Source organism: Chenopodium album, chromosome 5 (genome assembly GCF_948465745.1).
Source record: "Chenopodium album chromosome 5, dcCheAlbu1.1, whole genome shotgun sequence".
NCBI classification, from domain to species: Eukaryota; Viridiplantae; Streptophyta; class Magnoliopsida; order Caryophyllales; family Amaranthaceae; genus Chenopodium; species Chenopodium album.
This window is the reverse complement of record NC_137838.1, coordinates 521,840-549,268: the sequence shown is the minus strand read 5'-3', so window position 1 is coordinate 549,268 and position 27,429 is coordinate 521,840. Positions and strand designations below refer to the sequence as shown.

The following is a 27,429-nucleotide window of genomic DNA, read 5'->3' as shown; positions in this document are numbered from 1 at the left end:
AATAATCAAAGAGAAAGGGAATGAACATGCCTCATTCCCTTTGTTGATGTTTTTTTGTCACTTTTTTCATTCGCTTTACCCATTTTTATTTTTGAGTTTACCCAAAATCAACCTACATTGATTCCTCTCGTAGACTTTTCCATTCTCATTCCTAAGCCACCACCACACCACCATACCCACACTAGCAACTGCCTTACCCATTAACCCCCACCACCCAGCCACCTCGCCAGAACTCGCCATACCTTCAATTCGCTAATCTTCGCCAGAACTCGCCGCACCTTCCCCAATCCTTGCCGGAACTCGCCGCACCTTCCCTACTCCTCGTCAGAATTTGTCACATCTCCATCTCTCCTCACTAGAACCCACTTTTCACCATCGGAATATCAATCTCTATCCTCCGACACTTTCCCGTTTTGGTCCATTTTCTTTCTCCTCCCCCCTGATTCGCACGGTGATATGCTTCGACTAGACCTAGAAAGTCGAACCTCAAGATCTGTATGATAAGATTGAGTTTTCTCGAAACCCGCTAGCGGCTAAGGGAAGGGACAACCGACGATTTTAATGGGTGGAGAATCGTTTTCTAGGGGTTTTGTGTGGGTAGTGGAAGGTTTTACTGGGGCGGTGAGGGGTGGAAGAGTTTCGACGAAGGGCGGCGAGTGTTGGCGAGGTCGTGGCTGGGCGGTGGAAAGGCTGGAGAAGAAGGAAAGATGGGTTGTGTGGTGGTGGTGATTCCTTTTTTTTTTGGTAAACCAAACAACATGCTATATGGAAAGGGTTTTATTCCATTCTCTTTCATTCCCTTTGTTCATTCCATTCTGATTACCCTGTGCAAACCAAACGACCCTTGAATTTCTCAACCCTAAACTCGATGATACAAAATGGTCCATATATAGCCAATTTAGATAGAGTGTAATATAGGAGGAGATATTTCCACGAACAAAGAAAAGAAATTAAAATGATATTCTTCTAAGACTTTGTTGTGTGCAATGTGCTTGATAAGGAATTTTCACAATAATTTTTTAAAGTTACGACACAACACAACATAAGCACATAATAGACATTGCACAACACATATACTATGATGGACCATGTGCAATATTATCTAATTGAAAAAATCACGATAAAACATGACACGACACGACATGATAAAATATATCAAATTAAGTTAAATTTTAGCCCAACACAATACAAAACTCCTAGGCTAAACCATGAGCCAAGCCTAAACAACTCCTAAACATGCAAGTTCAACATGAGACACAACCTGAAACGACGTACAACCTATCTTTATCATCTAATCAACTAGAATACACACAAATTCAACATGAGACACAACTTGACACGACCCACAACCTATCTTTATCGGATTATCGCACATGCTCATGGAGGGCAGTAATCTATATCTATCTATACTTAGTATAAAATAACACCGACCATCACTCAAATCAAATGCGCTACATGTCACACTTACCATTTAACTTATTTTTTATTTTTATAAAACATTTTTTATATTAAAATCATCAATAAAATTAATTCATTATTACATACCATTAATATTAATCTTTCACAAACGGTTAAAGATTTTAGGTATTCTGGCATAATTTAAGTAACAAAATGAAATGTTATAAAAGGCATAATAGAAATAACTTATGCATCGACCGAGCCAAAAAGCTATAAAAGGTAAAAACTCGACAATGCAAAAGTAGAAAACCATTTCAAGAAAAGAAAAAAAAAAACGAGATTATGAGAAAGTGTGTTGGCTTACAGTCCATCTAAAAACAGCCACGACCACCAAATCCAAAATCCAATATTTCACTCACTCTCTTTCTCTCTCCTACGCCCCCCTTCTTCCCTATCACTGTTGTCTTTGCCACCAACATTTTTCCGCAGCACCCCAATTAACACCCTCTCTGTCTCTCTCTACTGTCCTTGTTTCTCTCTCCTCTTTGCTAAAATAGGGAGAAAACAGCATCATCTGAAATGGGTTCTGCTAGCAGAGGCTCACAATCCCACAATCAAGTTCATAATCCTTCTGATTCAATGAGCAAAGCAATAGCCCAGTACACTGTTGATGCTCGTTTACATGCTGCTTTTGAACAATCTGGGGAATCTGGTAAGTCTTTTGATTACTCACAATCTGTAAAACCCTCTTCAATTCAATCTGTTCCTGAAAAACAAATTACTGCATATTTGTCTAGAATTCAAAGGGGTGGTAAAATTCAGCCATTTGGGTGTATGATTGCTATTGATGAATCCAATTATAGGGTCATTGCTTTTAGTGAAAATGCAAGGGAAATGTTGGGTCTTAATCCTCATACTGTACCTTCAATTGAGCAAGAAAGGCCTGAAGTTTTGATGATTGGAGTTGATGTTAGAACCCTATTTATGACTAATAGTGTGATTTTGTTGGAAAAGGCATTTGGGGCTAGGGAAATTACTCTTTTGAACCCTGTTTGGATTCATTCTAAGGTTTCTGGGAAGCCCTTTTATGCAATTTTGCATAGGATTGATGTGGGGATTGTTATTGATCTTGAGCCGGCTCGGACCGAGGACCCGGCTTTGTCGATTGCAGGGGCTGTTCAGTCTCAGAAGCTCGCCGTTAGGGCGATTTCGCATTTGCAGTCTTTGCCTGGTGGGGATATTAAGATTTTGTGTGATACTGTGGTTGAGAGCGTAAGACAGCTTACTGGTTATGATAGGGTTATGGTGTATAAGTTCCATGAAGATGAGCATGGGGAGGTTGTGGCTGAGAGTAAGCAGCCTGAATTAGAGCCTTATATTGGGTTGCATTATCCTGCCACAGATATACCACAGGCGTCGAGGTTTTTGTTTAAGCAAAACCGGGTTAGGATGATCGTGGATTGCCATGCCAAACCTGTGTCTGTGGTTCAAGATGAACGTTTACAGCAGCCTCTTTGCTTAGTTGGCTCCACACTTAGGGCTCCTCATGGCTGTCATTCTCAATATATGGCTAATATGGGCTCGATTGCCTCTTTAGTCATGGCGGTGATCATCAATGGAAGTGATGATGAAGCTGCAATTGGAGGTAGGAATGCGATGAGATTGTGGGGTTTGGTGGTATGCCATCATACATCTCCACGGTCTATTCCTTTCCCGCTCAGATATGCTTGTGAATTCTTAATGCAAGCGTTTGGCCTCCAATTGAATATGGAGTTGCAATTAGCTTCACAAATGTTGGAAAAACGTGTTCTAAGGACTCAAACTCTGTTATGTGACATGCTCCTCCGAGATTCTCCCACTGGAATTGTTACTCAAAGCCCTAGTATTATGGATCTGGTGAAGTGTGATGGGGCAGCCCTCCTGTACCGGGGTAATTATTATCCGTTAGGTGTGACCCCAACTGAGGCCCAAATAAAGGATATTGTGCAGTGGTTATTGACTTACCATGGGGACTCTACTGGTCTGAGCACAGACAGTTTAGCTGATGCAGGTTACCCTGGGGCAGCGGCACTTGCTGATGCAGTTTGTGGCATGGCTGTTGCTTATATAACACAAAGGGATTTCCTTTTCTGGTTCAGGTCACACACTGCAAAAGAAATCAAGTGGGGTGGTGCAAAGCATCATCCTAAGGACAAGGATGATGTACAAAGAATGCATCCGCGTTCTTCATTTAAAGCTTTTCTGGAAGTTGTCAAAAGTCGGAGCATGCCATGGGAGAATGCAGAGATGGACGCTATTCATTCGTTGCAGCTTATTCTGCGAGACACGTTCAAGGATGCAGACGCTGCCAATTCCAAGGCAGTTGTGTATACTGAGGGTGGAGATATAGAGATGCAAGGAATGGATGAACTAAGTTCAGTTGCAAGAGAAATGGTTAGGTTGATTGAAACTGCAACTGCACCTATATTTGCTGTTGATGCTAATGGATGCATTAATGGGTGGAATGCAAAGATTGCTGAGTTGACTGGGCTCTCTGTGGAGGAAGCCATGGGAAAATCTTTAGTTCATGACCTTGTCTTTAAAGAATCTGAAGAAATTGTTCAGGAGCTTCTTCATCACGCTTTAAGAGGTAACTTGCTAACATAAATTTTTGTTTTGATAGATTTACGGAAGTTTGGTCTTAGAAACTTTATTGGAATTTTGGATTACAAATGAGGACTTCCTTTCCCTTTTTATGGTTAATAAAAGGTTAATTTTAGCTTTTCTTATTATTAGACTGCTGATTTGAGCTTTTCCACTGCAATATTAATGGTACAAATTGTCCGTAAATTATTGTTTTCAAGTAACCAAGGTCTTGGATTAGAGGGAGCAAGAAATCAAGGTGCGTCATAGGTGATTTATACAAAATATTAAGATAAATAGTTAATTAATTTCTTTTAAAAAACTCATAATTTGAAATGTAAGTACAGTCTGATAAACCAAATGGAATTAACTTATTGCCAATGCTTTGAATATATCCTGTATTGTAATTTTATTATGAGTAGATTACATGGTTTTGTTGGTGATAAGAAAGAGATTAGTGTAAACAATAACAGTAACAGTCCTTTGAGTAACACTCCAATATGAATTGTTAATTTTGTCTAAATTGGGTAGATCCATTGAAAGGATGACGTGTTGAGAGATACCTTTTTAACTTTATATTTTTCTTGTTTACAAAAGAGAGGTGTGGAAGTGGTGCCTCCTATGGTTGTGGTGGTTCCATTATGATTAATGATGGTATTATGGTATATGTCTTATAAGGATGCTTCGGGAAACTGTGGTAATCTGGTAGTATATTTGGTAGAATGGTGATATGTTTAATACACTTGATGGTAGGGTGAGTAATGTGCAAGACTTGGTATCTTTTGAGGAGTTATCTCACTTTACACGACAATGACACCATCCTTTTGACAGCAATTATAAATAGATCACCAAAGTTGAATTTCACCCTTACTTAGGTCCTTGTAACACCATAATGGGATTTCCAAACACCTGAGCATTTATGTTTGGCTCTCTTTGTGGTGCTTCTTTTATCCTCTAGGATGACAACTTTTAGAATTTCCTTGGCATTCTTCATAAAGGTAGTAACTTGACAAGTATTTAACTAGCTAAATTGGATGTTTCAGGTGAAGAAGATAAGAATATAGAGATTAAGTTGAAAACATTTGGTTCCGAGCAGCATAATAAAGCTGTTTATGTAGTTGTTAATGCTTGCTCCAGCAAAGACTACACAAACAACATTGTTGGTGTATGTTTTGTAGGCCAAGATGTTACCGGTCAGAAAATTGTAATGGATAAATTCATCAATATACAGGGTGATTATAAGTCTATTATTCATAGCCCAAACCCTTTGATTCCTCCTATCTTTGCTTCGGATGAGAATACTTGTTGTACTGAGTGGAACACTGCCTTGGAGAACCTTACTGGATGGAGCAGAGGAGAAGTCATGGGAAAGATGTTGGTTGGGGAGATTTTTGGCGCTTGTTGCCGGCTTAAGGGTCAAGATGCTTTGACCAAATTTATGATTGTTTTACATAGTGCCATTGGAGGGCAGGATGCTGACAAATTTCCATTTTCTTTCTACGACCGTAACGGAAAATTTGTGCAAGCTCTCTTGACTGCGAATAAGAGAGTTAACATGAATGGCCATATTATTGGAGCCTTCTGCTTCTTGCAGATAGCAAGTCCCGAATTGCAACAAATGATCAAAGTCCAGAGACAACAGGAAAAATTGTGCTTTGAAAGAATGAAGGAATTGGCTTATCTTTCTCAAGAAATTAAGAATCCCCTAAATGGGATACGGTTTGCTAATTCACTTTTGGAAGCTACGGATTTGAGTGAAGATCTGAAGCAGTTTATTGAGACAAGTAATGCTTGTGAGAAACAAATTCAGAAGATTGTAGAAGATATCAATCTGGAAATCTTTGATGATAAGTAAGTTTTCAATTGTCATAGCTCTACATTTATTGCCATGTTCAAAATTCTAATATTGAACATTCTTTTCTAAATATATTGCAATTCATGCATACAACCCTGTACTTCATTCTCTCACCGACCTGATATTTTGTGGCCTATTGTTATTCTTGTATCATGCTATTTTAACGGGATCAACATTATATTGGTAAGTGTTTATTAGATGTGTTTCTCAGAACTTAGAGCAATTTTTTTTAAAAAAAAAAAGTTCTATGGATCTTATTCAGCAATGTGCTTGCACGGGCAGGGAAGGAACTTATACTAGTGTCACCCCTTATATTAATCTGCACCGTTATTTTCTTGGATTCTACCTCTCCTCGTTTTTTTTTTTTAAATTTTCATTGCTTCTACTTTCTGCTGTGATGTATGAAATGCTTAACTTCCATCTAGATTTCCATATTTCAACAGACATTACTTTTAATAGTGATTTAAGACTGATATATAGATTTTTTTCCCTAGTACTTTAGAACTGGACAAGGCAGAGTTTATGTTGGGAAGTGTCATAAATGCAGTTGTCAGCCAAGTCATGATACTGCTGCGAGAAAGAGGCTTACAGTTGATCAGGGATATTCCAGAAGAAATCAAAACTCTGGCTATTTGTGGGGATCAAGTTAGAACTCAGCAAATTTTGGCAGAATTTTTGGTAAATATGGTTCGTCATGCACCTTCTCCTGATGGCTGGGTGGAGATTCATGTTCAACCAAGACTGAAGCAGATATCTGATGGGCAAAATGTTGTTTACATTGAGTTCAGGTATGCTGCAACGTTATGACTGCTTTAATTCATTAAGTTATTATTTTATCTAATGTGACTTGGATGAATACATGATCCCTGAAGTTAATACTTTTCATTTTCATTTGCTTTCCTCCTGTTCAGTTCATACATCAGTGTTTTAGTCATCACTCTCTATCATGTGACTATGAGTATATTGGAAATTTTGGTTAGGGTGTTTTACTGGAATACTTAAATATTTTTGCTGGTACTTTTTCCTTCGAATTTCATCTTTTATTAAAAGTGTAGGTTTTTTTTTTTTTTGGAAGGACATTATTAATTAAATGTGTAGTTTGCTACGCGTGGACACACGGTCAAGTCAAATGACTTGGTTGAAAATTTTTTAAAAAAATTGCAGGTGAGGCGCTGTCGCGCTGATGTATTTTATTTGAATTCTCAACTTTACCCTCTTGTGGTGTATTTTTATGTTAGTAATTTGTATCATACGGTACAAGTGAATCTTGCTTGTGGACTTGTGGTTCACAAGCGGTATCTTGACGTGTTTACTGTATACCCACCCAAACACCCAAGATTGCAAAGTTCAGGTGTATTTCAGAAAGACACAAATTGAGAAGCTACTTCACTATAGAATGTAGTCCATTGTAACCCAAAACTGTTAAGTGTTTCTAATATCACAAGACCTTTCTAGTTTTTCCTCGTTCATCGTCTTTCTTATTAAATCTACAAGTTTCTGTTAACATTTAAAAAATCTTTGCATTTGTTTCCTCTGAAAATGAGTGCAGAATACAAGCAAAGTAACTATTCCAAATTTACAATTATTTAACTGAAAAACTTTCTTGACATTCCTAAATCTCTGTTACAAACTTTGCTGCTTAGAATCCCTGGCCTATGTTACTTGGAAATGAGTGTGTGTCCAACTTTTCTAGTGGCAAAGGCTGCCATTATGAAGGTTTGGGTACTTTGGGAAAATTTAGGTGGTTTAACCACCCTTAAAAAGCTTATATTGGGAAATATATGATATTTTGTATAGCATTATGAAATTATATGTGAAGGCTTCTCAATACAAGCAGTTATCACGAGAGTACTTAAAGACTGAACTCCATTTTGTTTCGATGTCTTAATTAGGGAGCTGGGGGAGGTAGCTGTTAGAACTTCAGAAACAATGCTTTTAGTCATACAGTCTCCAAAATTATGGTTAGGTTTCAAGTGACTGACATTTTCCGTATACATTTCTTGTGGTGGAACCACTCGCCTGCTGTGGACATAGATATTAGCCCTGGAAGATGTAACCCAGTATCCTTGGAGGCATACTCTTTAGAGTCACTTATTTATGTCTGAGGAGATGCTTTAGGCCTTCTTATAACCGTTAAATGTGGGCTGTTTTACTGTATTCATGAAATATTGATGAAGCTGGAAGTTTCTCATCATTAGCTATTTAGCTGCTCAAAACTCAATAGTGTATTGTGTCATAAATAAATTGGTAATGCAAGGAACATTTACGGGCATGTATGAGAAAAGCCTTCTGTGACAAATGTGAAAAAGGGTTAATGATCATGCTAACACAGTTACTTGAGTCAAGTAGAAATATATTTTAAGTTATACGTGCAATGACGGTAGTACTTTACTAGATTTACAGAGAACAAACTATGGTTTAAGGAGTTTACTTCCAGTTGTGGAACTTCCCAAATTTTGTCTGCATATATACACAGGCAAATCCCATTCACATGGTCATTTCTTTCCATGATCTTCCGTTTGTTGATGATTATTGGCCCCGACCTTTTCATTTGAAAAACAATATGCATCCCTTTGAGTGAACACCATTCAGAAAATTTTCCACACATAGGTTATTATTCTAGCTCCCAATAAATCAATGGGAAAATCACCCTGCACCAGGGATAAAGGTGCTTGATTAAAGTTGGCTCCTGAATTTCAAACTTTGACTTCTTGGATATGAGACCATTTGCTTATAACAAAGATGATCCTGATGTCATATTGTTTAGGCATGCCTTGGAGCATTAATTACATAAATTTATGATCTTTTAATCCATTCTCACTTCATCAGTCAGCTCTTTTAAAGCAAATTTGTCTGGGCCAATGCTGGCTAACCTTGTCACATCTTGATCTGTGGGTTGAATTTCGATTTTTTTTTTTTTTTTTGTGTGTGTGTGTGTGTGTTTATCCCCTGTAGAATAGTGATGAAAGAAAGGGGGGCCAAAACTCAATTTTCTTAGACGTTAAAATTGTCAGTGTTAAGTCAGGAATATAATATGTACCAATGTAAAAAAAGTGGAGTTAACAAGTAATTTGGAACATCATCATATAGTGCCATACTAAATTGGCTGTTGACAGAGATCCTTAATTTGTTGTGATTCTGTGAGAAAGTCGTGTTGCTTCTTCTCATGATGCTAGTATTGTCATACAAGTTTAATGCTATTACTGGAGGTAGCATTTGAGATATGGTGGACTAAAATGAACAGTTACAGTTTTTGTGATTGTCATATAACCCTTAAAATTTTACAGACATTTCTTTTATTCACATAGTTTTCAGTTTTTCATATGAGCAAATTGTACGAGCAAACTGTTAGGAACTTTTGTATCAAACTCAATTGATTTTTCTTTTTTTTACTGTCTGTTAAAAAGGTTGGTGTGCCCTGGTGAAGGCCTACCTCCAGATTTGGTCCAAGACATGTTCCGCAACAGTAATTGGGAAACTAAGGAAGGCATTGGGCTGAGCATGTGCCGAAAGATTCTGAAGATTATGAACGGTGAGGTTCAATACATCAGGGAGTCCGAAAGAAGTTACTTTCTCATCATCCTTGAATTTCCCATGCCTTGGAGGGGCCTGAAGGGTGTCGACTAGTCTGCTCATCTCACACTGCCAAAAGTTATGCTCGGAGATTAACCAAGAACCATCCCATTTTTTGGTTGTCTCCAAGAGGGTGGCTGGACCTTGCACATGAACCAAACTATATTTCTATCAAACATACTTGCCAGTGGGTAGCTTCAACTTATCCGGCAGAAGTATTGAATTACTTATGACTCAGTTATGACTATCATGAGGCCATAGTATTAACCTAACCTGCATTAGCTGTATTTTGTTGTACTTAAATCTTAGATTGAGTGATTAGCATTTCCTCGCCTGTAAGCAGTGTATAAATAAAAATATTGTATGAATGGTCCATGTATCTGAGTTAGGATATTTATTTAAGATTGTTGTATTAGTTGAAAGTGGCTTAGTCACTATCCTCCAGATGCAAATAATCTTTTCGAGCAAATTCGAAAACCAAATGTAATTAATCTAATTGAAGTACGTTTGCCGCATTTGATGCGACAAAGCATGGTGATCTTGCACAATCAAGTCTATTATATTGTCAATCTATCTTACTGAGTCATGCTATGCTGGTTGCACACTTGCACCTGATGTAAGTAGCCAAATGTATTTACACTTTCCTCTAGTTGCAATAAACTTTTTTGATAGAACTAAATGTAGGATCATTGTTTTGTTGCATACGATAATTTTTTAAGGGTCGTCTTCTCTCAAGACTAAGTCCGATTGCATATGATATTAATGAACTGTCATTTTAACTACAAATTTGTGTGACAGGCTGACAGCATATCTCTAACAAGTTGATGTGGATGTTATCTATCAAGTATTGTAGGCAGCTAATATTTTTTGGCAAGTTGTCCATTGCCTTTTTGTAAGGCTATGTATGTCTGATGTACAATTAGGTAGCAAAGCAAATTAACAAAGATTAAATAAATCAAAGCTTGTCTGACTACTCCTTTTCCATTTTCCGAAGGACTTCAATTTTTAAGAATTTGCTTCATGATTTTTTTGTGACAAAGGGTATGTAACCTACTTCCGTGGATCCTTAATTATTGTAACATGTATGAGATGCAAAATATTATTTTAGGAGATCATGTGGTGATCATCGGGATGAAGAGAACAATAAAAATGTACTCACGTAATGAGGAAGAGATTGAGAGAAATTATGTGCAAATTTGAAAGAATTTTAATACTTTCATAAAAGAAAATATCAACGTTGTCATAAAAGAAAATATCAACTAACGTTGTAAACTTGTAATATTTAAAGAGCAGATGAAGTATGTAATTGAGCTCCTATTTAATAATATATTAATATGCTACATAAATATCTTGATAATGCTGATTTTATAGCTGATGTCTTAGTTGCTGCCCCTCTATCCTACTTTAGTTGATAGAATTGTTTATTTATATAGATGTTGACTTGGAATATTTGTTAGCTTTTCCATGGATGATTTTATCCTTTTCGTTATGGCAAGAGACTTTGTATGTTCCGTTCTTACAGTAAATTATTGAAAAATTCAGATTACTTATAAGTTTGTATACTTACTTTAAAGACAACCTGCTTAAAGTCATAAAATAAATCAGTGTGAAACAATCTCGCATATAGGCTCTTTATAATTTCTGAGGCATAACGGGATAATAACCATCACCACCAAACTACAACGAACTATCCAGCATTGGCCTGGTAATAATCAGGCTGGATTTTTGATGGTTTAGCTCGATAAATTGGCAACTACTATTAAATATGAATTATACAGCTTAATTGTTAATGATATCTAATGAAGTGGGAAGCACTTTGAAAGGAACGATGTTCCTCACACTTTGAAGAATACCATTGTGGGAAATTCATGATCAAGTTGAATTATTGTGCTATGTACATATAGAGGCCACCACCTTTCCTCCATTCATGAGATTATAAAGTATAGGTTGAAGTTTTTTCAAGGAAACATTTACCATGACCAAAATAAGAAAACATATATATTTTGTTTTTGACACAAAAAATAAGTTTTTTTTAATGTACTTGTATAAATTCAAATAACCTCATGCTTGCAAAATAAGTTGAATTAGATAAAGCTTGAGTTTAATGAAAAAAGAAAAAAAAAACCCAACTATCAACACATGCTAAGTTAAAAATAAGCTTAACAAAACACATGTATGACTTCATCAAATTACCTATAAGTAAACAATATCCTAAAAAGAAAAAAAATACATGTACTTCTTGAGCCATTATCGGCTATATGTATTATTGAAAAAAAAAAATCCTTATTAGTATTAGGCGTATTCTATACCTAGTATTAGAGATTTTTATTTAGAAATTAATCAATAAATTAAAGGTTCTCATTTGGAATCGGAATTACTTCGATTTTAATTAATTTGAAGGTTAGCAATATTTTCTATCATGATTCACTAATATTTTATTATTTTTCTTCCACTAACCCCACTTATATCAACTTTCTCATTAACAAATAAATAACCCTATGTCGCTTCATATATTTTGTGTTACTCTGTGTAAGATTTTTACTTTGGCTCTTGCACCTATACGGCTATGTGCATACCTAACTATTGCAATTAATAAATTATAAATAAAGTACATCTTTGATTAGTAATATTCGTACTAAGACAAGTGCTTAAAGTTCCAATATACGTAGAGGTTATGATTGATCATTTATTTAGTTTTACAAATGTGATTAGGACTTTAGGAGGAAATTCAAAGAGGTCAAACTTAAAGGTGGTGCATGATGGATGATCTCGTTAACCTTGAGAAACTTAAATTATAATAGATAATCCCAAACACAATTCAAAGCCAAAAGTTATCGTGTCGTGTCATGTCGTGCTTGCATGCCTAAATCAATTTCTTTTAATATTGACATGTTTTAACATGCACTTTTTTTTTATTTTTATTTATTTTATTTTATTTATTTATTTATTATTATTATTATGAAAAAGTGGATTATGTCAAGACAAACACACTGAGTAATATGATATGCTTATTATGTGCCTAACTATCTATGTCATTACATAAATCCGACCTAATGTCATCTTTAGTCAAACCTATTCTAGTGGACTCCACTCACTTTATTTTACGGTAGATTAGAGTATTGACCTTGGCCAAGCACCCATGGCCCTACCCCTCCTAATAAGAGTTCTAACAATACTGGCTTCCCTCTTTCTCCCTAATCAAACCCGCTACTACTCTCTGTTTCTCACCAAGTCACCATTTTCGCAGACCACTCATTTACCCCCTTTTTGCAATACAAGGTGTAGTTGTTTATGCACCGTATTTGTCTTCAATATTCACCTTAAGACGATTTGTTTTTGTTAATTATGATGCCTTAATCCAAGTTATTTTAAAATTAGAAGTAACATATATTATGTCACTTGTACATAAAATATAATCCAAAAAAGAAAAAAAAAAAAAAGCAAAACTTGCACGAAGGGTGAAGGGGAGAAGAGGTAGCCTCTGCACTTTGACCTTCATCTTTCTCTCTCCTCCATTTTTTCTTCTTCTTTTTCAGTGCTTCTTCTCAATTAAGTGTGTTTTAAAAAAACCCCAGAAAATTTGCAGAGAGGGGGAGATCCATAAACCCATGAATCTCTCACTCTCATAATCAAATCTGAAAAAACCCCACAAAAATTGAACAAAAACCCATTATTAATCCCCAATATTTGGCCATGGAAACTCCACCAGCAGAGGAGTTACTGAGGAAGATCCAAGACCTAGAAGAGGGGCATGCCCACCTTCGAGAAGAGATGTCGAAGTTGATTCTAGCAGATGGGGTTCGCCAAAGGAGGGCCCACTCTGTTTCCCCTCAACGCTCGAGGTTGCCGGCGCCGGTGCCGCTTCACCGGAGGAGAGAGAGTGAGTGGAAGAAAGGGTCGATGTCGTTTGGGCATTCTTCGACGTCTGTGTCAATGGGGTCTTCGTCGTCGCCGTTGCAGCGAGAGAGTCGGTGCCCTGATGAATTGCCGCCGCCTGTTGGCGCTGGTAGCAGTGGTAGTGGTAGCGGTGATTCGACTGAGCTTCGGAAATTGACTGATAAGCAGTGTTTGAATATATTGCAATCTATGGGACAAGCGGTTCATATATTTGATCTTGATACTCGCATTATTTATTGGTAATTTTTACTGCATTTTTGAGGATTTTGATTATATGGGTTTTTGAATTTGGTTTAGTGGTTTATTGCTCTTGTTACCAGGTATATAAATCAGTAGATCATCATATGATTGTGTTATACACTTATACTCAAAGAAGCAACATAGTATGTTAAGTTGATTATGCCATAAGTTTTTTGGTTCTCGAAATTGTATTGTTCTCGAAGTTGATTATGTTAAGTTGATCTCTTGGTTGTCGATAACTCGATATTATATTGTTGTTTACAAGATGGTGTGATGATTGACTCAATTGAATGTTAAGTAGTAAAATTTATGTTGTTCCCAGAGTTATATTGCGTGTGTTAAGTCGTTGTAGTTGTTTTAGATAAGTATTGCATTTAATCCGTAAATGCCTCAATTCTTTGATAGATATGAATTTGCTGTATTATATACTTAGCTAGGCTACTGAGTTTTGTAGTTACTCTTGTGTCAAATTGGAGTTGGAAATCTGGAATCAGGGATCCTATGAAGTTTGTTGATTAATGAGGGGTCTAGGTTTCTCAGACAATATCATCATGTTGAACTTATGCAAGCAACGATTGACATGACATTAGTTTGCTCCTCAACCAATTGGTTTGCTAAGAAGTTTTCCAACTAAAATTCCTCAGCTGCAGCACAAATGAAAGAAGCCACATTTTATTCGGCTGCTGAGTCAATTATTGCATCTGTGTTCATAAAGGCCATACACTTTGTTGGGTCAGTTTCAGACTTTAATAGATTCCAATCCTGAACAAAAAAATAGAGTATTTCTCAATAGTTCTATGTATAATTCTATGAAGAACAGTGCTGGTGGTTCTGTTAATGTGCCCTGGATTAAAGTTGCTTTGACTTATCCTGCCTTAGTTTATTTTAAAAAATTGTTCAAGCATGAATAAAGAAAGCCTTGAAGTTTTGAAAGTTAAAACCTGAAGTCCATTAAGAGAGTAGCTGAGAGTGGAATAGTCAATTTGTTTTGCCTAATGTTATTATGGCTTTATGGGCTGTTAGTAGCTTGGTCTATGATTTAAATATAATGTGAGGGTTATTTTCTTGTTTCCTGTTAAGCTTTTTTTTGCCTTATCAATCAACATTGTTTTCCATGTTCCTTTGAATGCCAATTGCTAAGTTAATAATGCAGGAATCGTTCTGCTGAAGAACTTTATGGTTATTCTGCAGCAGAAGCCCTTGGTAAGGATCTATGTGGCCTACTAGTTGATGATCAAGATACAGGTGTTGCTGGTAATATTATAAATCGTGTAAAATTGGGAGAGAGTTGGACCGGGCAGTTCCCTGTCGTAGATAAGAAGGGACACAAGTTTCTAGTTGTTGCAACCAACACTCCATTTTATGATGACGATGGTACTCTCATTGGGGTTATTTGTGTATCAAGTGACTCAAAACCATATCTGGAAATGAAAGTTTCGATTTCAGAAGCAAAGGAACAGCAGGAGGCTAGTCTAAATTCTAGCAAGCCCAAAAATAGTGTTGCGACCAGGCTTGGCCTCGATACTGAGCAGCCTTTGCAAACAGCTATTGCTTCAAAGATAACAAACTTGGTAAGTTACTTGATGTAGTATTTTGGTTAAGAAGCAGATACTCTTCTTTTCTTTTCTTTTTTTTTGTTTTGTTTTTGAAAACAAATACTGTAGCAAATAATCTTAATGAATCAATTTTGTGAATTACTCTATGAGCCCATTGTTGATTGTCTGATACAAAATTATATAGGCCTCAAAGGTTAGTGACAAGGTTCGATCTAAAATAAAGACTGGAGAGAATAATGTACTCCGAGAAGGTGGGAGTGGAGATAGTCGTCACTCTGATCATGGGTTTTCTGATGCTGCGTTCTCGGATCAAAAAGATGATGGAAACTCTAGTGGAGCGAGTACACCCAGAGGGGATTCTGTAGGCTCCGCTCTTGGTGTTTTTTCTCAGTTTGCTGGTGGAAAGTCTCCTGTCAAAGCTCAGAAAGAAGCTAGTGAAGAAAATGAGGGTAAATCTGCTATTCACAAAATGATAACTTCCAAAGCCGAGGCTTGGATTGGTAAGAAAGCAATGCAGTGGCCGTGGAAAGGAAACGAAAAGGAAACATCAGACACCAAGAGTGGGCAATTTGGTTGGCCTTGGATTCAAGGCGAACTGGATTCTGATCGTTTACATTCTGCTGCAAAATCCGAAAGCCATACCGGCGAATATAATCGGCCTGCTGGTAATGAGGCCACTGGGTCCTGGTCATCCTTTAATATAAACAGTACAAGCAGTGCAAGTAGCTGTGGAAGTGGAAGTAGCAGTATTGTAAATAGATTGGATGTTGATACTGATTGCTTAGACTATGAAATATCATGGGAGGATTTGACAATTGGAGAGCAAATAGGGCAAGGTATGGATAATCGTGACTTCCACCCCTTATTTCTGCTCTTGTGCACCATATTTCACTACTTTGTTCTTAGCTTCACTAATTTGGCTCAAATCTAAACTGTGCTTGTCTCATTATGATCAATTTGTTGGAGCTTTGTACACCTCAGTATATACCATATAGCTCTACCACACTTGACAATTTTTTGCGCTCTTAATCACTGGAGTCAAACCAGTCATCCAGTCCCCTGCTCATTTCTGAGTTTGTTCACCTTGGTCTGTTTGAATCCTGTGTAGGAGATAAGATCTTCTTCCCTTGCATGAGAGAGATCTAGAAATGACCTTTTACGATCCCTTGTTTTGTAGCAATATTTGTTAACTACCCCTTGGAAAAGCCTCTGTGATATGGGTTAGTTATAAGAGTTTTGGGTTGTCTTGTGGCAGAGTGATTGGTTTGGTTTTTGATATTACTTTGCATTTTTTTTTTCCTTTTTTACGTTAAGTGCATTGAGTTATAGTCTGTTTTCTTCAATTAGCACTTTTCATCTAAATTCTGAACTTCAGACCTAGGTTGTAAGCACGTAGCACCACAGGAGGACCATATAACCTGTTTTTTTTGTATTTATTTCCATTCTTGATGTGTTTTATGCCAATAAAGAGACGAGTTGAAGATTTGAATCGGCGTGACAATACTTTTATGTGCACTATGTTTTGTTTTATCTGAAATGATATATTTACCTCTTAGTTTGGTTTTAAACCACAAGAATCCCTGTGTTTCATGACATGCATGAAACAGGTACTTTCAACACAGGATACTAGTGCATAGAGCAGTGTTGAGACAATGACAGTCAATTGGTATATATATCAGATATATATACAAATTGATTGGTTAGATGGTGGAATGTTATGTTTAATTGATTTAATTAGGATACATCAATTCATCTAGCATTCTATTTGTATTGTTTGTCTATGATGCTCATCCAAACCTTTTCCTTTTCCTTCTCCATATGTTTACTCGTATTTTTTAAAGTATCAGAAACTCTTATGCACTAGAGGGCCTTGTGATGTTATAGTTTCTTACATGTTAACTTTCTGAAGGGGGGGGGGGGGGGGGGGAATTGGGAACTTGTACATTGTATATGCGACATTCATTTTTATGTTGAGGAACGTTTAGCCTTTTATGATCAGCCATGATCCATTTGAGAATTGTGTAACCATCTATATTGCTTTTAGTCTCAGTATTTAACTTCCTTCCCCAGAAAAGAAAACTCTCGAAATGTTACTTTGACATTTATTCTTAGCCTTCTTACACCTATCTTGTTTTAACTTGTGTGCAGGTTCCTGTGGAACCGTGTATCATGGTCTGTGGTATGGATCGGTATGTTCCTATTGACTCTTCACTTGGTTTTATTTTATTAAATTGTTAAATGTTTTAATGGGAAGTTTATTACAGACTGGTCAATTTGTCTGATAAATTGAATAATTTAATACAAAAAAATGACATTATATTTGAGTATTGTGCTGTAATCATGGCCTTAGTAACCTTCAAATATGAGCAATTTCATGTTAATCCTTCAATAAGCCACCAATCTATCAAAGCCTTTGTCTTGGAGTGCCACATAACCTAGACTTGGAGATAATAGGATCAATATTAAGAATGCTTCTAAAATTGGCTTATAAGGATAAAATTAGTTTTTACAATTTGAACATGGGATCCCTCATGTGTCTCACTTTTTATCACTGTAGATTTGGATTGGCGTGAGATATAGGTCTATATTTCTATATTCTTTGTATTCATTCATCTTTGAACGTCTTCATTTCAAGTGCTTCAAAGAAGTTGATGTCAGATTACTTGTGTTCCATGCATGATCATATTGTCCATCTGTTTGTTATTGCAGGATGTTGCTATCAAAATTTTTTCCAAGCAAGAATATTCTGAAGACGTCATATTTTCTTTCAGACAAGAGGTACTTTATGTCTTGGAATTTGTATTTCTTTCTTGACAAAAATGTGTTGGTGTGATTTTTGTAATCGCTTTTACACCACTTTTTCGAAAACAGAATACAGTTGTGATGAAATGCATTTTGAAACTATTGACATGAAAGTAGTTAATCTCCTTGTACCATAAACTGACATCTTTTTCTCCTTATTTAATATTAATGTAATTATTTAAAATTCAGGTGTCCCTCATGAAGCGACTTCGGCACCCGAATATTCTACTATTTATGGGTGCAGTAACGTCACCTCAACGTCTGTGCATTGTCACCGAGTTTCTTCCACGGTTCGTTCAATTTCAACTTTCCATTCAAATTTGACCTCTGAATAAGATTTCCTTTTGACATTTAGGCCATATCTTGTGATGCTTGTTGTGGTATTATTCCGAGATATTATGAATTTGATTTCTTTGAATTTTTCACTTGTCAAGGCGCGAAAATTTGGATTTTGCACTTTTCAAAGCTCAAAAATCACTAGGCTTATTAACTTTCTAAACCTTTTTGTTTAATACAGAGGAAGCTTGTTTCGTCTACTACAAAGGAGTACAGCCAAACTGGATTGGAGGCGACGGCTTCACATGGCTATAGACATAGTTGAGTATTATGCTGCCCAAATCTCCCCACAGGATTTTATGTCTAAGATTTAGTTGTAACCTAAGTTGTGGTTGAGTGTTGCTTACATTAGATATTCATTTGCTATCGTATGCAGGTTCGAGGAATGAACTATCTTCATAATTGTAACCCACCTATTATTCATCGTGATTTGAAGACTTCTAACCTTCTGGTTGATAAGAACTGGATGGTTAAGGTGTGGCATTGCTCAACTTTGTCTCTGTTGTTGTTGCTGACTTTTAGACTTTAGAGAGTAGTCTCTCCAATCAACACTTTTACGTTGTTTTGAGCAGGTTGCTGATTTTGGCCTTTCACGTGTGAAACATGAAACTTACCTAACTACAAAGACTGGAAAAGGAACAGTATGTTGAATACCTTTGTATTCTTGTTGTGTTGTTTGTGTGGCTATCGACCTGATTTTCCATGTCAGATCTTCATTAAATGTTGCCATTTTTATTTTTTTTTGGTTTTGTAGCCTCAATGGATGGCACCAGAGGTTCTTCGCAATGAGCAAGCTGATGAAAAGTAAGCAGATTGTTAATAGCTGTTATGTTTATTTCACACACTTCCTCCATTTTTATTTACTTGACCCATAGCTCTTGGCTCAATATTTAGGAGAGGAGAGAGAAAGTGTAGTTAGAGCACATGATTTACTTTATTACTGTTTGGAAGCGCATGAGTTGTTATCAAGAAAATACAAGATTATCTCCTTGATAAACTTTGATTGTTTATCAAGTGACAAACTTATAATTAAATTGCGAAATTCTATACCGTTCATAGGTTAAAAGGCTAATAGTGTTAGTGGTTTTACCTTGTTTTATCTGAAATATTACAACTTTGCTGCATGATATATAATCAATGTTTATCAAGGTGATAAACCTGGGTTTGCTCGTTGTTGTACCCTCGTGCACTTTATAAGGAAAATTTAATGAATCTGATCACCAAAAGCTTCCCAAGTATAGTATGGGCTGGGTTAAGTAATATGACATTTCAGCTTTAGGATTTTAGTCAAGTAAATACTACGTAAAAATGGGGGAAATATTTTCTCTCTTTAGATTAGGTGAAGGTATTCTCTGAGGTATAATCTATTTAAGAGTAAATCTTGTATACAACCTACTTAGTCATACCAAAACCAAATCAGTCTTTTATGTAATTTGGGACGATTAAACCTGTTTCATACAATATACCCGTTGGATACATGTTTTTGCCTTTTGTTTTCCTTGTATGATTTCTTCTAACCAATCAATTGGTATATGTAGGTCTGATATATATAGCTTTGGGGTCATATTATGGGAGCTTGCTACTCATAAGATTCCGTGGGAAAATCTCAATGCAATGCAGGTAGGATTCTTCCTATTCCCTGTGGTTATACTAGACATGATATTTATGCATATAACGATGGTATGGACAATAAAATTTTTTTAATCTTTGTGTCGGTTGTTGGGTGTGTTATTAGTTTTATGTTTATTTTTTGCACATCGGCTTCCATCACTATCATTCTTAATTGCTTGTAAAGAAAGAGCAAATTATTTTGCCGAAAAGTGCGAGAAGGACAAGTATAATGAGAATCCCTTTATTAAGAAGATCTTCACTCTTTCTTTTCTTCAACTCTCACTGCTGATAGCCAAAGTCTGATACACGTTCCAATCTCTGTTATATGACTTATATCTCACCTGTGGTGTGATTGTAAAGGTGCTTTAACTTGTCCGGATATTTTTAAAATTAAGTTTAGTTTATTATTTTCCCTGATAGCCACACCCGCATGGCATAATACATTGTATTCACGATTTGAAGATGTGCATATGTTTTTATATATTTTCTTATTAATCACTGAGCAATAACTGGTGCATGCAGGTGATTGGAGCTGTTGGGTTCATGAATCAAAGGTTAGATATACCGGAGGATGTAGATTCGAGGTGGTCTTCCATAATTGAAAGCTGCTGGCAAAGGTTGTTCCTTGTCTCAGTGCTTTGTCATTTTTTCCCTCATGTATTCTGGCACTGGAATAACAGTAGCAATTTGCAGACCTCTCTGTCTGTGGCATGAGCAAGTCCTGAACTTGTGGAAGTTTTGGGGGTTTGATACCTAGAGGCCTAGATGCTTTGGTTCTTTCTAAGCTGGATGAGGTTGGTCCAGTGTAGGAAATATTAGCTGTTAACAGGCATTGACTTGTAATTGAACAGAATTCTGCTACACCTCTTTCTTGGCTCTTCAGAGTTCATAGTCTCCATCATGGGCCTGCTCCTTCCCGGGGAGGGGGGGGGGGGGATTTGGGTTGTGGGGAGGTGCATTGGTTGATAAATGGCTAGTTGAGTCTAGATAAGGAGTGTTGGATGGGACGGAGTAGTTTTGTGTCAAAGGAGGGATGGTGAGATTATTGCCTTCATTTTAGAGGTCACAATTTCCATGCTCCTTCCTCCCTCAACCACAACCCATCTCCCTTTCTTTATTCTATCTCCTATTATCCCTCATTCCAACACTTTTTAATCCAAGTATGCTACTTGGGGCAATCAGCCAACAGAAGTAGAACTTGCTCGGTAGACCAAAGTTGATCAGATTATCATTGCCATTAATGCCTCCACATAGTGAAGTGATTAGTGATAAGTGATAGGCTTGGGTTATCGAACAAGTTGCTTATTTATACTTGTTCAGGCTTATGCAATGACTTTAAATAACCTTTACTCTTTCCATACAGTGTTAGCCTTGATTCATTTGCATTAATTTGATCAAGTCATTGCTGAGAATCTGTCTGTACTAATATATTGAAAAGCATTCTTAAGTAGGTGCCATGTGGGCAATGTGGCATTAAAATTTGGGTGTTTTATTCCGTGTCATCTACATACAATTTAAAAATTAGATCATGCTTTGTACAAGATATCTTATGACTTCAAGTATGAAATCTGAAATAATAACTATAGCATGCAATATTTGATGTTATCCTAGTTAAGTAAAATATTTACAAATGAATTTATTGACCAAGGGCATTATCTTTTTTTTGACCAAGGGCATTATCTGAACCTCTAGTTATGTATTTATTTGTTTACTGTGCCATCAGAATATATATATATTTTTAGATCAGTTAGTTATGAGTTTGAAATATATTTTTGGTTCTAATTCTTTACTTGGTTACTTATGGCCTTATGGGTCTCCAAAGGAGGTTCATGTACTCTCTACCTTTATTAGATGATTATTTGGGACTTACAACACATAGTATATTTTGAACTAACATAGCCCACTATTGCTTAATCTACAGTGATCCTCAAAGCCGGCCAACATTTCAAGAACTGCTGGAGAAGCTGAAGGATTTGCAGAGACAATATGCAGTCGAGTTCCAGGCTGCCAAAACTGGTTCTGCAGATGTTGTCGTGAAAGAACTATGACACCTCAGTCTTGGCTAACTCTTATATGTTGCTGATTTCATTTGGCACAGCTTTTGGTAAATTTTGATGGATTGCTGGTGCCCTCAGTAAGGATTCAGTAATCACCTTACTGCGCCCATAATTCTTGATAGCCACTTGGAATTTAATCCCAAATTATCATGGCCTCTATGAAAAAGCAGAAAAGAGACCTTGATTGATTGAAATGGCTGCAGGGACGGTTGGTTCTAATTGAATTGCAAGCATTGACTTCTTTCGCGATGATTGATATTATTGAAGTTTTGGTAGTAAACAAATAGAAAAGAATGTAGTGTTCAGCACTTGCCGTGTGCAAGCTCTTGGATGCATGGAACTGTACAAAACGCTTCCATTGTATTGTAAATATTTGTACCACACACAAGTTGTGTCATTGGTGTAGATTATATTATTCTTTATCCTAGAAATTCTTTTATACATTATACCTAGTACTTGTTTTGGGTTTGCAATACTTTTGTCTACTCTTGTAGAAAACAAGTACCAACATTCAACTGCTAATATGCAAGCAAGTTTCCAAACTTCAGTGATTGTTGAAGATGCTGAATATAAGAAATGTAATGTTTAGGGTTTGCAATACCTTTTGTCTACACTAATTGCAACCAAGCACAAACATTCATCACAAACAAGTAACAAAGTCATACCGCGATTGTGCAAGCAGATGATAAATATAAGATTTGTATTTAGGCCAAAACATAAATGAAATATGGAAGGAACTAATAGTAATAAATATGATAATTAAACATCAAGCTGGTTTTAAGCTCGCCAAGACTACCGAGTAATAAATAAGTACAAGTCTTTTAGATTATCAATTAGCAAAGATGTCATTGTATTGTACAAACATGATGGAGGGAAATTACTGAAAAAGGTCCATCTTAATCTGTCTCAATCAGCATAAAACTCTTCTGAACAATTCTTTATACATCATACTGGCTTTGGGTTTGTCATTCAAGAATACTGTGTAGCAAAGCAAACTACGGATACAAATACCAAATTTGCCAATAGGCAAGGAATATGCCGGCACTGGCACATAGCTAGGACCCAAGAAACAAAATTTCCATGAAAATTCAGAAAAACAAGTATAATAGATTGGATGTTCTAGGATAATTCAGCATGCATATCTGCTTCAATTCACAGAACTTCTAGTGAAGCAGGGATCGTATGGCTGCCACAGCATCACCCTTGTGCTCTCGCAAGGTTCTCTCAGCAACTTTTTTGTCCAACTGTCACGAAGAAGATTTCAATTATTACTAAACATAGAAAATGAACCTCAATGTATGCTATATAATGAAATTAACCTCAAGTTCATTTGCAATAACATCAACATCAGCCGCATTGATCTTTACAGCAGCCAATTCTTTTTCCCTATTAGCAGGTGAAAAAGGAAGAGAGTCAGTTTAGGACAATCAAAAAGAACCCAAGTATATGCTATTTTAGAAATGACAGCTATGAAGATTGGTAACAGAGATGAGGGTAGGTCATAGGCCAATCTTATCAAATAGGTCAACTCGGGGCCAAATTCTCGTATTGAATTGAAATAGCAGGCCCAAACTATCATAGTGGAAAATATTTGAATATGCTTAATGCTTGCATCATAGATAACAGTAGTAAAGAATAACAAGAAAGAACCAAGAGCTTGACATAACTCTCAGAAAGTGATCAGATATATATATATTGTTCCTGATAAGTCAAGTTTTGCAATGAACTCTATATATGATACATCACGTTCTACATGGAATCCAGAGAAAAAAGTAACAATGTCTGACAAAGAAAAAAGAAATTGGTCCTGAAAGCAAGTGCTTCCTTTGTTCACAATTGCACCATTTGAACTTACTTTTACAGAATTTACACTAATCAGACATTTAACCATCTTTTGTGATTTCATGTATGTAAAATTACAGTCATGTGCAACCTTGACGGTAAGCATGATAAAATCTAACTGTCCATAGACATGTTTGATTTTCACAGAATAATCCATCATGTGTCAGAAACTCGGGATTCATGTCCACCCTTCAGTCTCATGGCCATATATATAGCATAAAGAAGATAATATTGCTATAAAAAGAGGGCAATAGAATTATTTGGGTCTTAATGTTTAAAGCAAGCTAAAATACAAGTTCTTTAGTAGTGAGGAAAAACACATCATAGGAAAGGGTATATTGCCAATTGCCATACCAGCATAACAAAAAACACTGAACTGTACTCAAAGACTTGCCACAAAACTGGATGTTAGATTATTTAAATATCTTACCTTACAAAACCAGAAGATACAAGTTTGGAGGAAAGAAGATGTGCTCTTACAACAGATGTTACTACAGTTTTGGTGTTCAGTGTTCACTGATTGCTAAATCCAAAATAAAGCTCTAAGGAAATGATACTTAGTTAAATAAAAATCAAAGCTTCCTACCTTGGCAGTTAGCACATGAGTTGTTTATTGCCTCTGTTTTAATGCCCCCTAGTCCCTCCCTAGGCATGTGTTACACTGTAACTCATAACTCATTCTCTTCATTGGCCCCACTTGTCTTGTTTAGTTGCTTAAAGCGTCCAAGTGCCAAATTGATCCTCATCCCTCATTTTTGTCACCCATAGGCAAGGGTGTCTTTTCCTAAAGTTGAAAGTGTGCACAATACACATGAACAAGCCTGCCCACGGCCTGCCTGTTCTTTCCTTGCTCCCTCACCACCCTGGAATGATGAACTACCTATGTACCCTATACTTCATACACAAATCAGAACTTTATTAACAGATGAGTTGTACTTTCATAGTTTCATGTGTACCATGGTAAAGGAAACACCCACAAGGCCACAATATGACAATCTAAGTCAATTCTACAAAAATTCTCTAGTAGTATGTCCATCAAAAACCAACAAGCCAGGAAAAAGGAGCAGATCTTAGTCTACCAGTTTACCTTAGTACTTTAATAGTTTAATGACAAACTATCTTCAACTAAAACTTGTATTTACCACCCCCTAAAAAGAATGCTTGAGTGATAGACTCATCCTTAGTCACCAAATGGTCCACTGTATACTTAAATATCAAACCCATATATAATTGTTGAAGATAACTTGCAGTTAGCCGTCGGACCCAAACTGAAACCTATTCCAGTCAATCCATCATATGAGCTTTAAGATGGCAGCTTGGTTTGGACATACTACCAACAGATAAGTAGCAATACGATGACACTTAATGAAATATTCTGATTTCTAGTCCACAGGCAATACATGACATATTAGATGTCCTAAATGATTTGACCTTTGTACCTAAATAGGATGGCATCACTCACATAATGTATGCTACGAAGAAAGTTGTTCATTTCAGGAGAAGGAAAGACCCTCCTAAAGTATATTTCAGTCCACGACATGCTACAGCCCTAAAGTCCATGACCAGCTAAAGATCTAACTTCTTAGGCACTAACTTCCAACATAGGCATTGGTAGCTATCAAAAGTTATGATAAGATTTTTTGCTTGTTGTGGTCAACTCCTTACTCTTGCCAACCATTTTGCAAATTATGCACTACTTCGCCAAACAATTTGACAATGTACAGATTAGATAGTAGCAAAATTTGCATCCATCACCACTTCATCAGTAATAAGAGCAAGCTACGGAGAATGTAGTCTTGTAACATCACCAACTCATTTCATCCTCAACATCATTTACAGACAAAGAGAGCATTCTATATTTTTACAACAAATTCAAAAACTCTAGTGATCACTCTTCCCAACTTCTCAAAACCTCGTCGAGTTGCCACCGTTGGGTGTAAAGTTTATATCTGTCATCACCTAGTTAAATTGCCTAACAATAACCAAAATATTCACTCCCACATCTCCTCCATTTCAATTAATCTTCAAAATCTTTCTATTCCCCAACACTATTCCATCACTAATCAGGATCAGTTCGAACCCTAATGTTTTTATCTAACGCAATTAAAACCAACATTTCCATGAATTACGCCAACTTTTCATTGCTAAAAGAATTCAATTCTACAGAAAACTACAAAATTAAAATCACAGCAACTAATAAATAAATAAATAACCTCAATCTCATAGCATTGGCATCAGCTTCAGCAGCAGCAGCAATCGACGCCATAGCCTACAACCCACCATTATTAATCAAAAAAATGTCAAAAAAAAAACATGAAATTGAGCAGATTAATTGACATAAAAGTAGAATAAAAAAAAAGTGGGAAAAATGGAGGAGAAAGAAAAAGACCGTTTGAACACGAGAAGAATCAAGCTGACGATCTTCGACACGATCAGTAAGCTTATCGAAAGCTTTACTTTGCTGCTGCATATCCTTAGAATCCACCATTCTATCAACTCCTTCATCTCCTCCCTCCATTGTTTCTCTCTCTTCTTTCTCTGAAAACTGGGTTTTTCTTCAAAGTAAAGAGTAGCCTAACACTGTTTGAAAATATGAACTGCTGTTATTTGGAAATGAAGGTTTTTTTGTAATCTGGTTCTATTTTAGGGCATTGCATCTTGGCTCACATCTTGGGCTTTACCCTTTCGGCTGAATTTTAAGGATGGTAAAGTTTGTAAAAACTAGTAGTCCAATATACCAAGTACAAAAAGCGTACCAAACTGGCACCTCTTGGCCGAAATCTCTAAAATTTCTCAAAAAACCGTGAATATTAATCTTTAATTTTGGAAATTTTTGACTTTATTTCACCTAAAATAAAAATTGTCGAAATGTTTACCATGTTCCCTAATAACCTCCGGGAATCCAATTGGCTAGGTGGAACCATCCAATTTGCCTTAACACAACTAATTTACCAATTTACAAGTTGCACCGATTTCATTAACTCAAGCCTACCACGAACATTTATGACAACATATAATGATCATGTATGGTTTCAAACGGCATTATATGACCCCGAGATGTATCCCCTAAAATCACAATTCTTTTTGACACCGGGCCCCGAAACAGTCGAAATTTCTCAAAAAGCGTGAATATTAGCCTTTAATTTTGGAATTTTTTGACTTTTTTTTGCCCGGATATAAAAATTGCCGAATGTTTACCATGGTCCCTAATACCCTCCTGGAGTCCAATTGGATGAGTGGAACCATCCAATTTGCCTTTAAACGACCAATTTAACGGTTTACAACTTGCACCGATTTCATTAATTCAAGCCTACCACGAACATTTATGCCAACAAATAATGATCATATATGGTTCCAAATGACATTATATGACCCCGAAATATATCTCCTAGAATTTCAAAACTTTTCAACACTAGGCCCCAAAACCTCCAAAATTTATGAAAAAATGTGAATATTAGTCTTCAATTTTGGATTTTTTTTTTTTATTATTTTTCGCCCGAATATAAAAGTTGTCAAAATGTTTACCATGATCCTTATTATTCTCCGGGAGTCCAATTGGCTGGGTGGAACCATCCAATTTGTCTTTAACGGCCAATCTATCGGTTTACAACTTGCACCGATTTCATAAACCCAAGCCTAC

The 27,429-nt window shown here is 36.4% G+C and overlaps 3 protein-coding genes across 3 annotated transcripts; 2 read left to right on the top strand and 1 right to left on the bottom strand.

Moving 5' to 3' along the window:
- The first annotated feature begins 1,654 nt into the window (after window positions 1-1,654).
- On the top strand, window positions 1,655-10,000 carry LOC145631392 (phytochrome B-like). The gene is made up of 4 exons (XM_081683466.1): window positions 1,655-4,027; window positions 5,064-5,871; window positions 6,370-6,663; window positions 9,283-10,000. The coding sequence occupies exons 1-4, from the start codon at window positions 1,978-1,980 to the stop codon at window positions 9,500-9,502; spliced, it is 3,372 nt and encodes a 1,123-aa protein (XP_081539592.1). The 5' UTR covers window positions 1,655-1,977; the 3' UTR covers window positions 9,503-10,000.
- Window positions 10,001-12,686: 2,686 nt separating this feature from the next.
- On the top strand, window positions 12,687-22,494 carry LOC145631390 (uncharacterized). Its single transcript, XM_081683463.1, has 13 exons — window positions 12,687-13,584; window positions 14,739-15,156; window positions 15,326-15,977; window positions 17,290-17,330; window positions 17,851-17,919; window positions 18,133-18,233; window positions 18,461-18,539; window positions 18,656-18,754; window positions 18,852-18,920; window positions 19,034-19,083; window positions 19,818-19,899; window positions 20,413-20,507; window positions 21,812-22,494. Exons 1-13 carry the CDS (start codon window positions 13,142-13,144, stop codon window positions 21,936-21,938), a joined length of 2,325 nt encoding a protein of 774 aa, XP_081539589.1. The 5' UTR covers window positions 12,687-13,141; the 3' UTR covers window positions 21,939-22,494.
- Window positions 22,495-22,849: 355 nt separating this feature from the next.
- On the bottom strand, window positions 22,850-26,468 carry LOC145631391 (uncharacterized). The gene is made up of 4 exons (XM_081683464.1): window positions 26,179-26,468; window positions 26,003-26,058; window positions 23,267-23,333; window positions 22,850-23,191 (listed from the first exon to the last, which is right to left on the bottom strand). The coding sequence occupies exons 1-4, from the start codon at window positions 26,305-26,307 to the stop codon at window positions 23,111-23,113; spliced, it is 333 nt and encodes a 110-aa protein (XP_081539590.1). The 5' UTR covers window positions 26,308-26,468; the 3' UTR covers window positions 22,850-23,110.
- Between the last annotated feature and the right edge of the window lie 961 nt (window positions 26,469-27,429).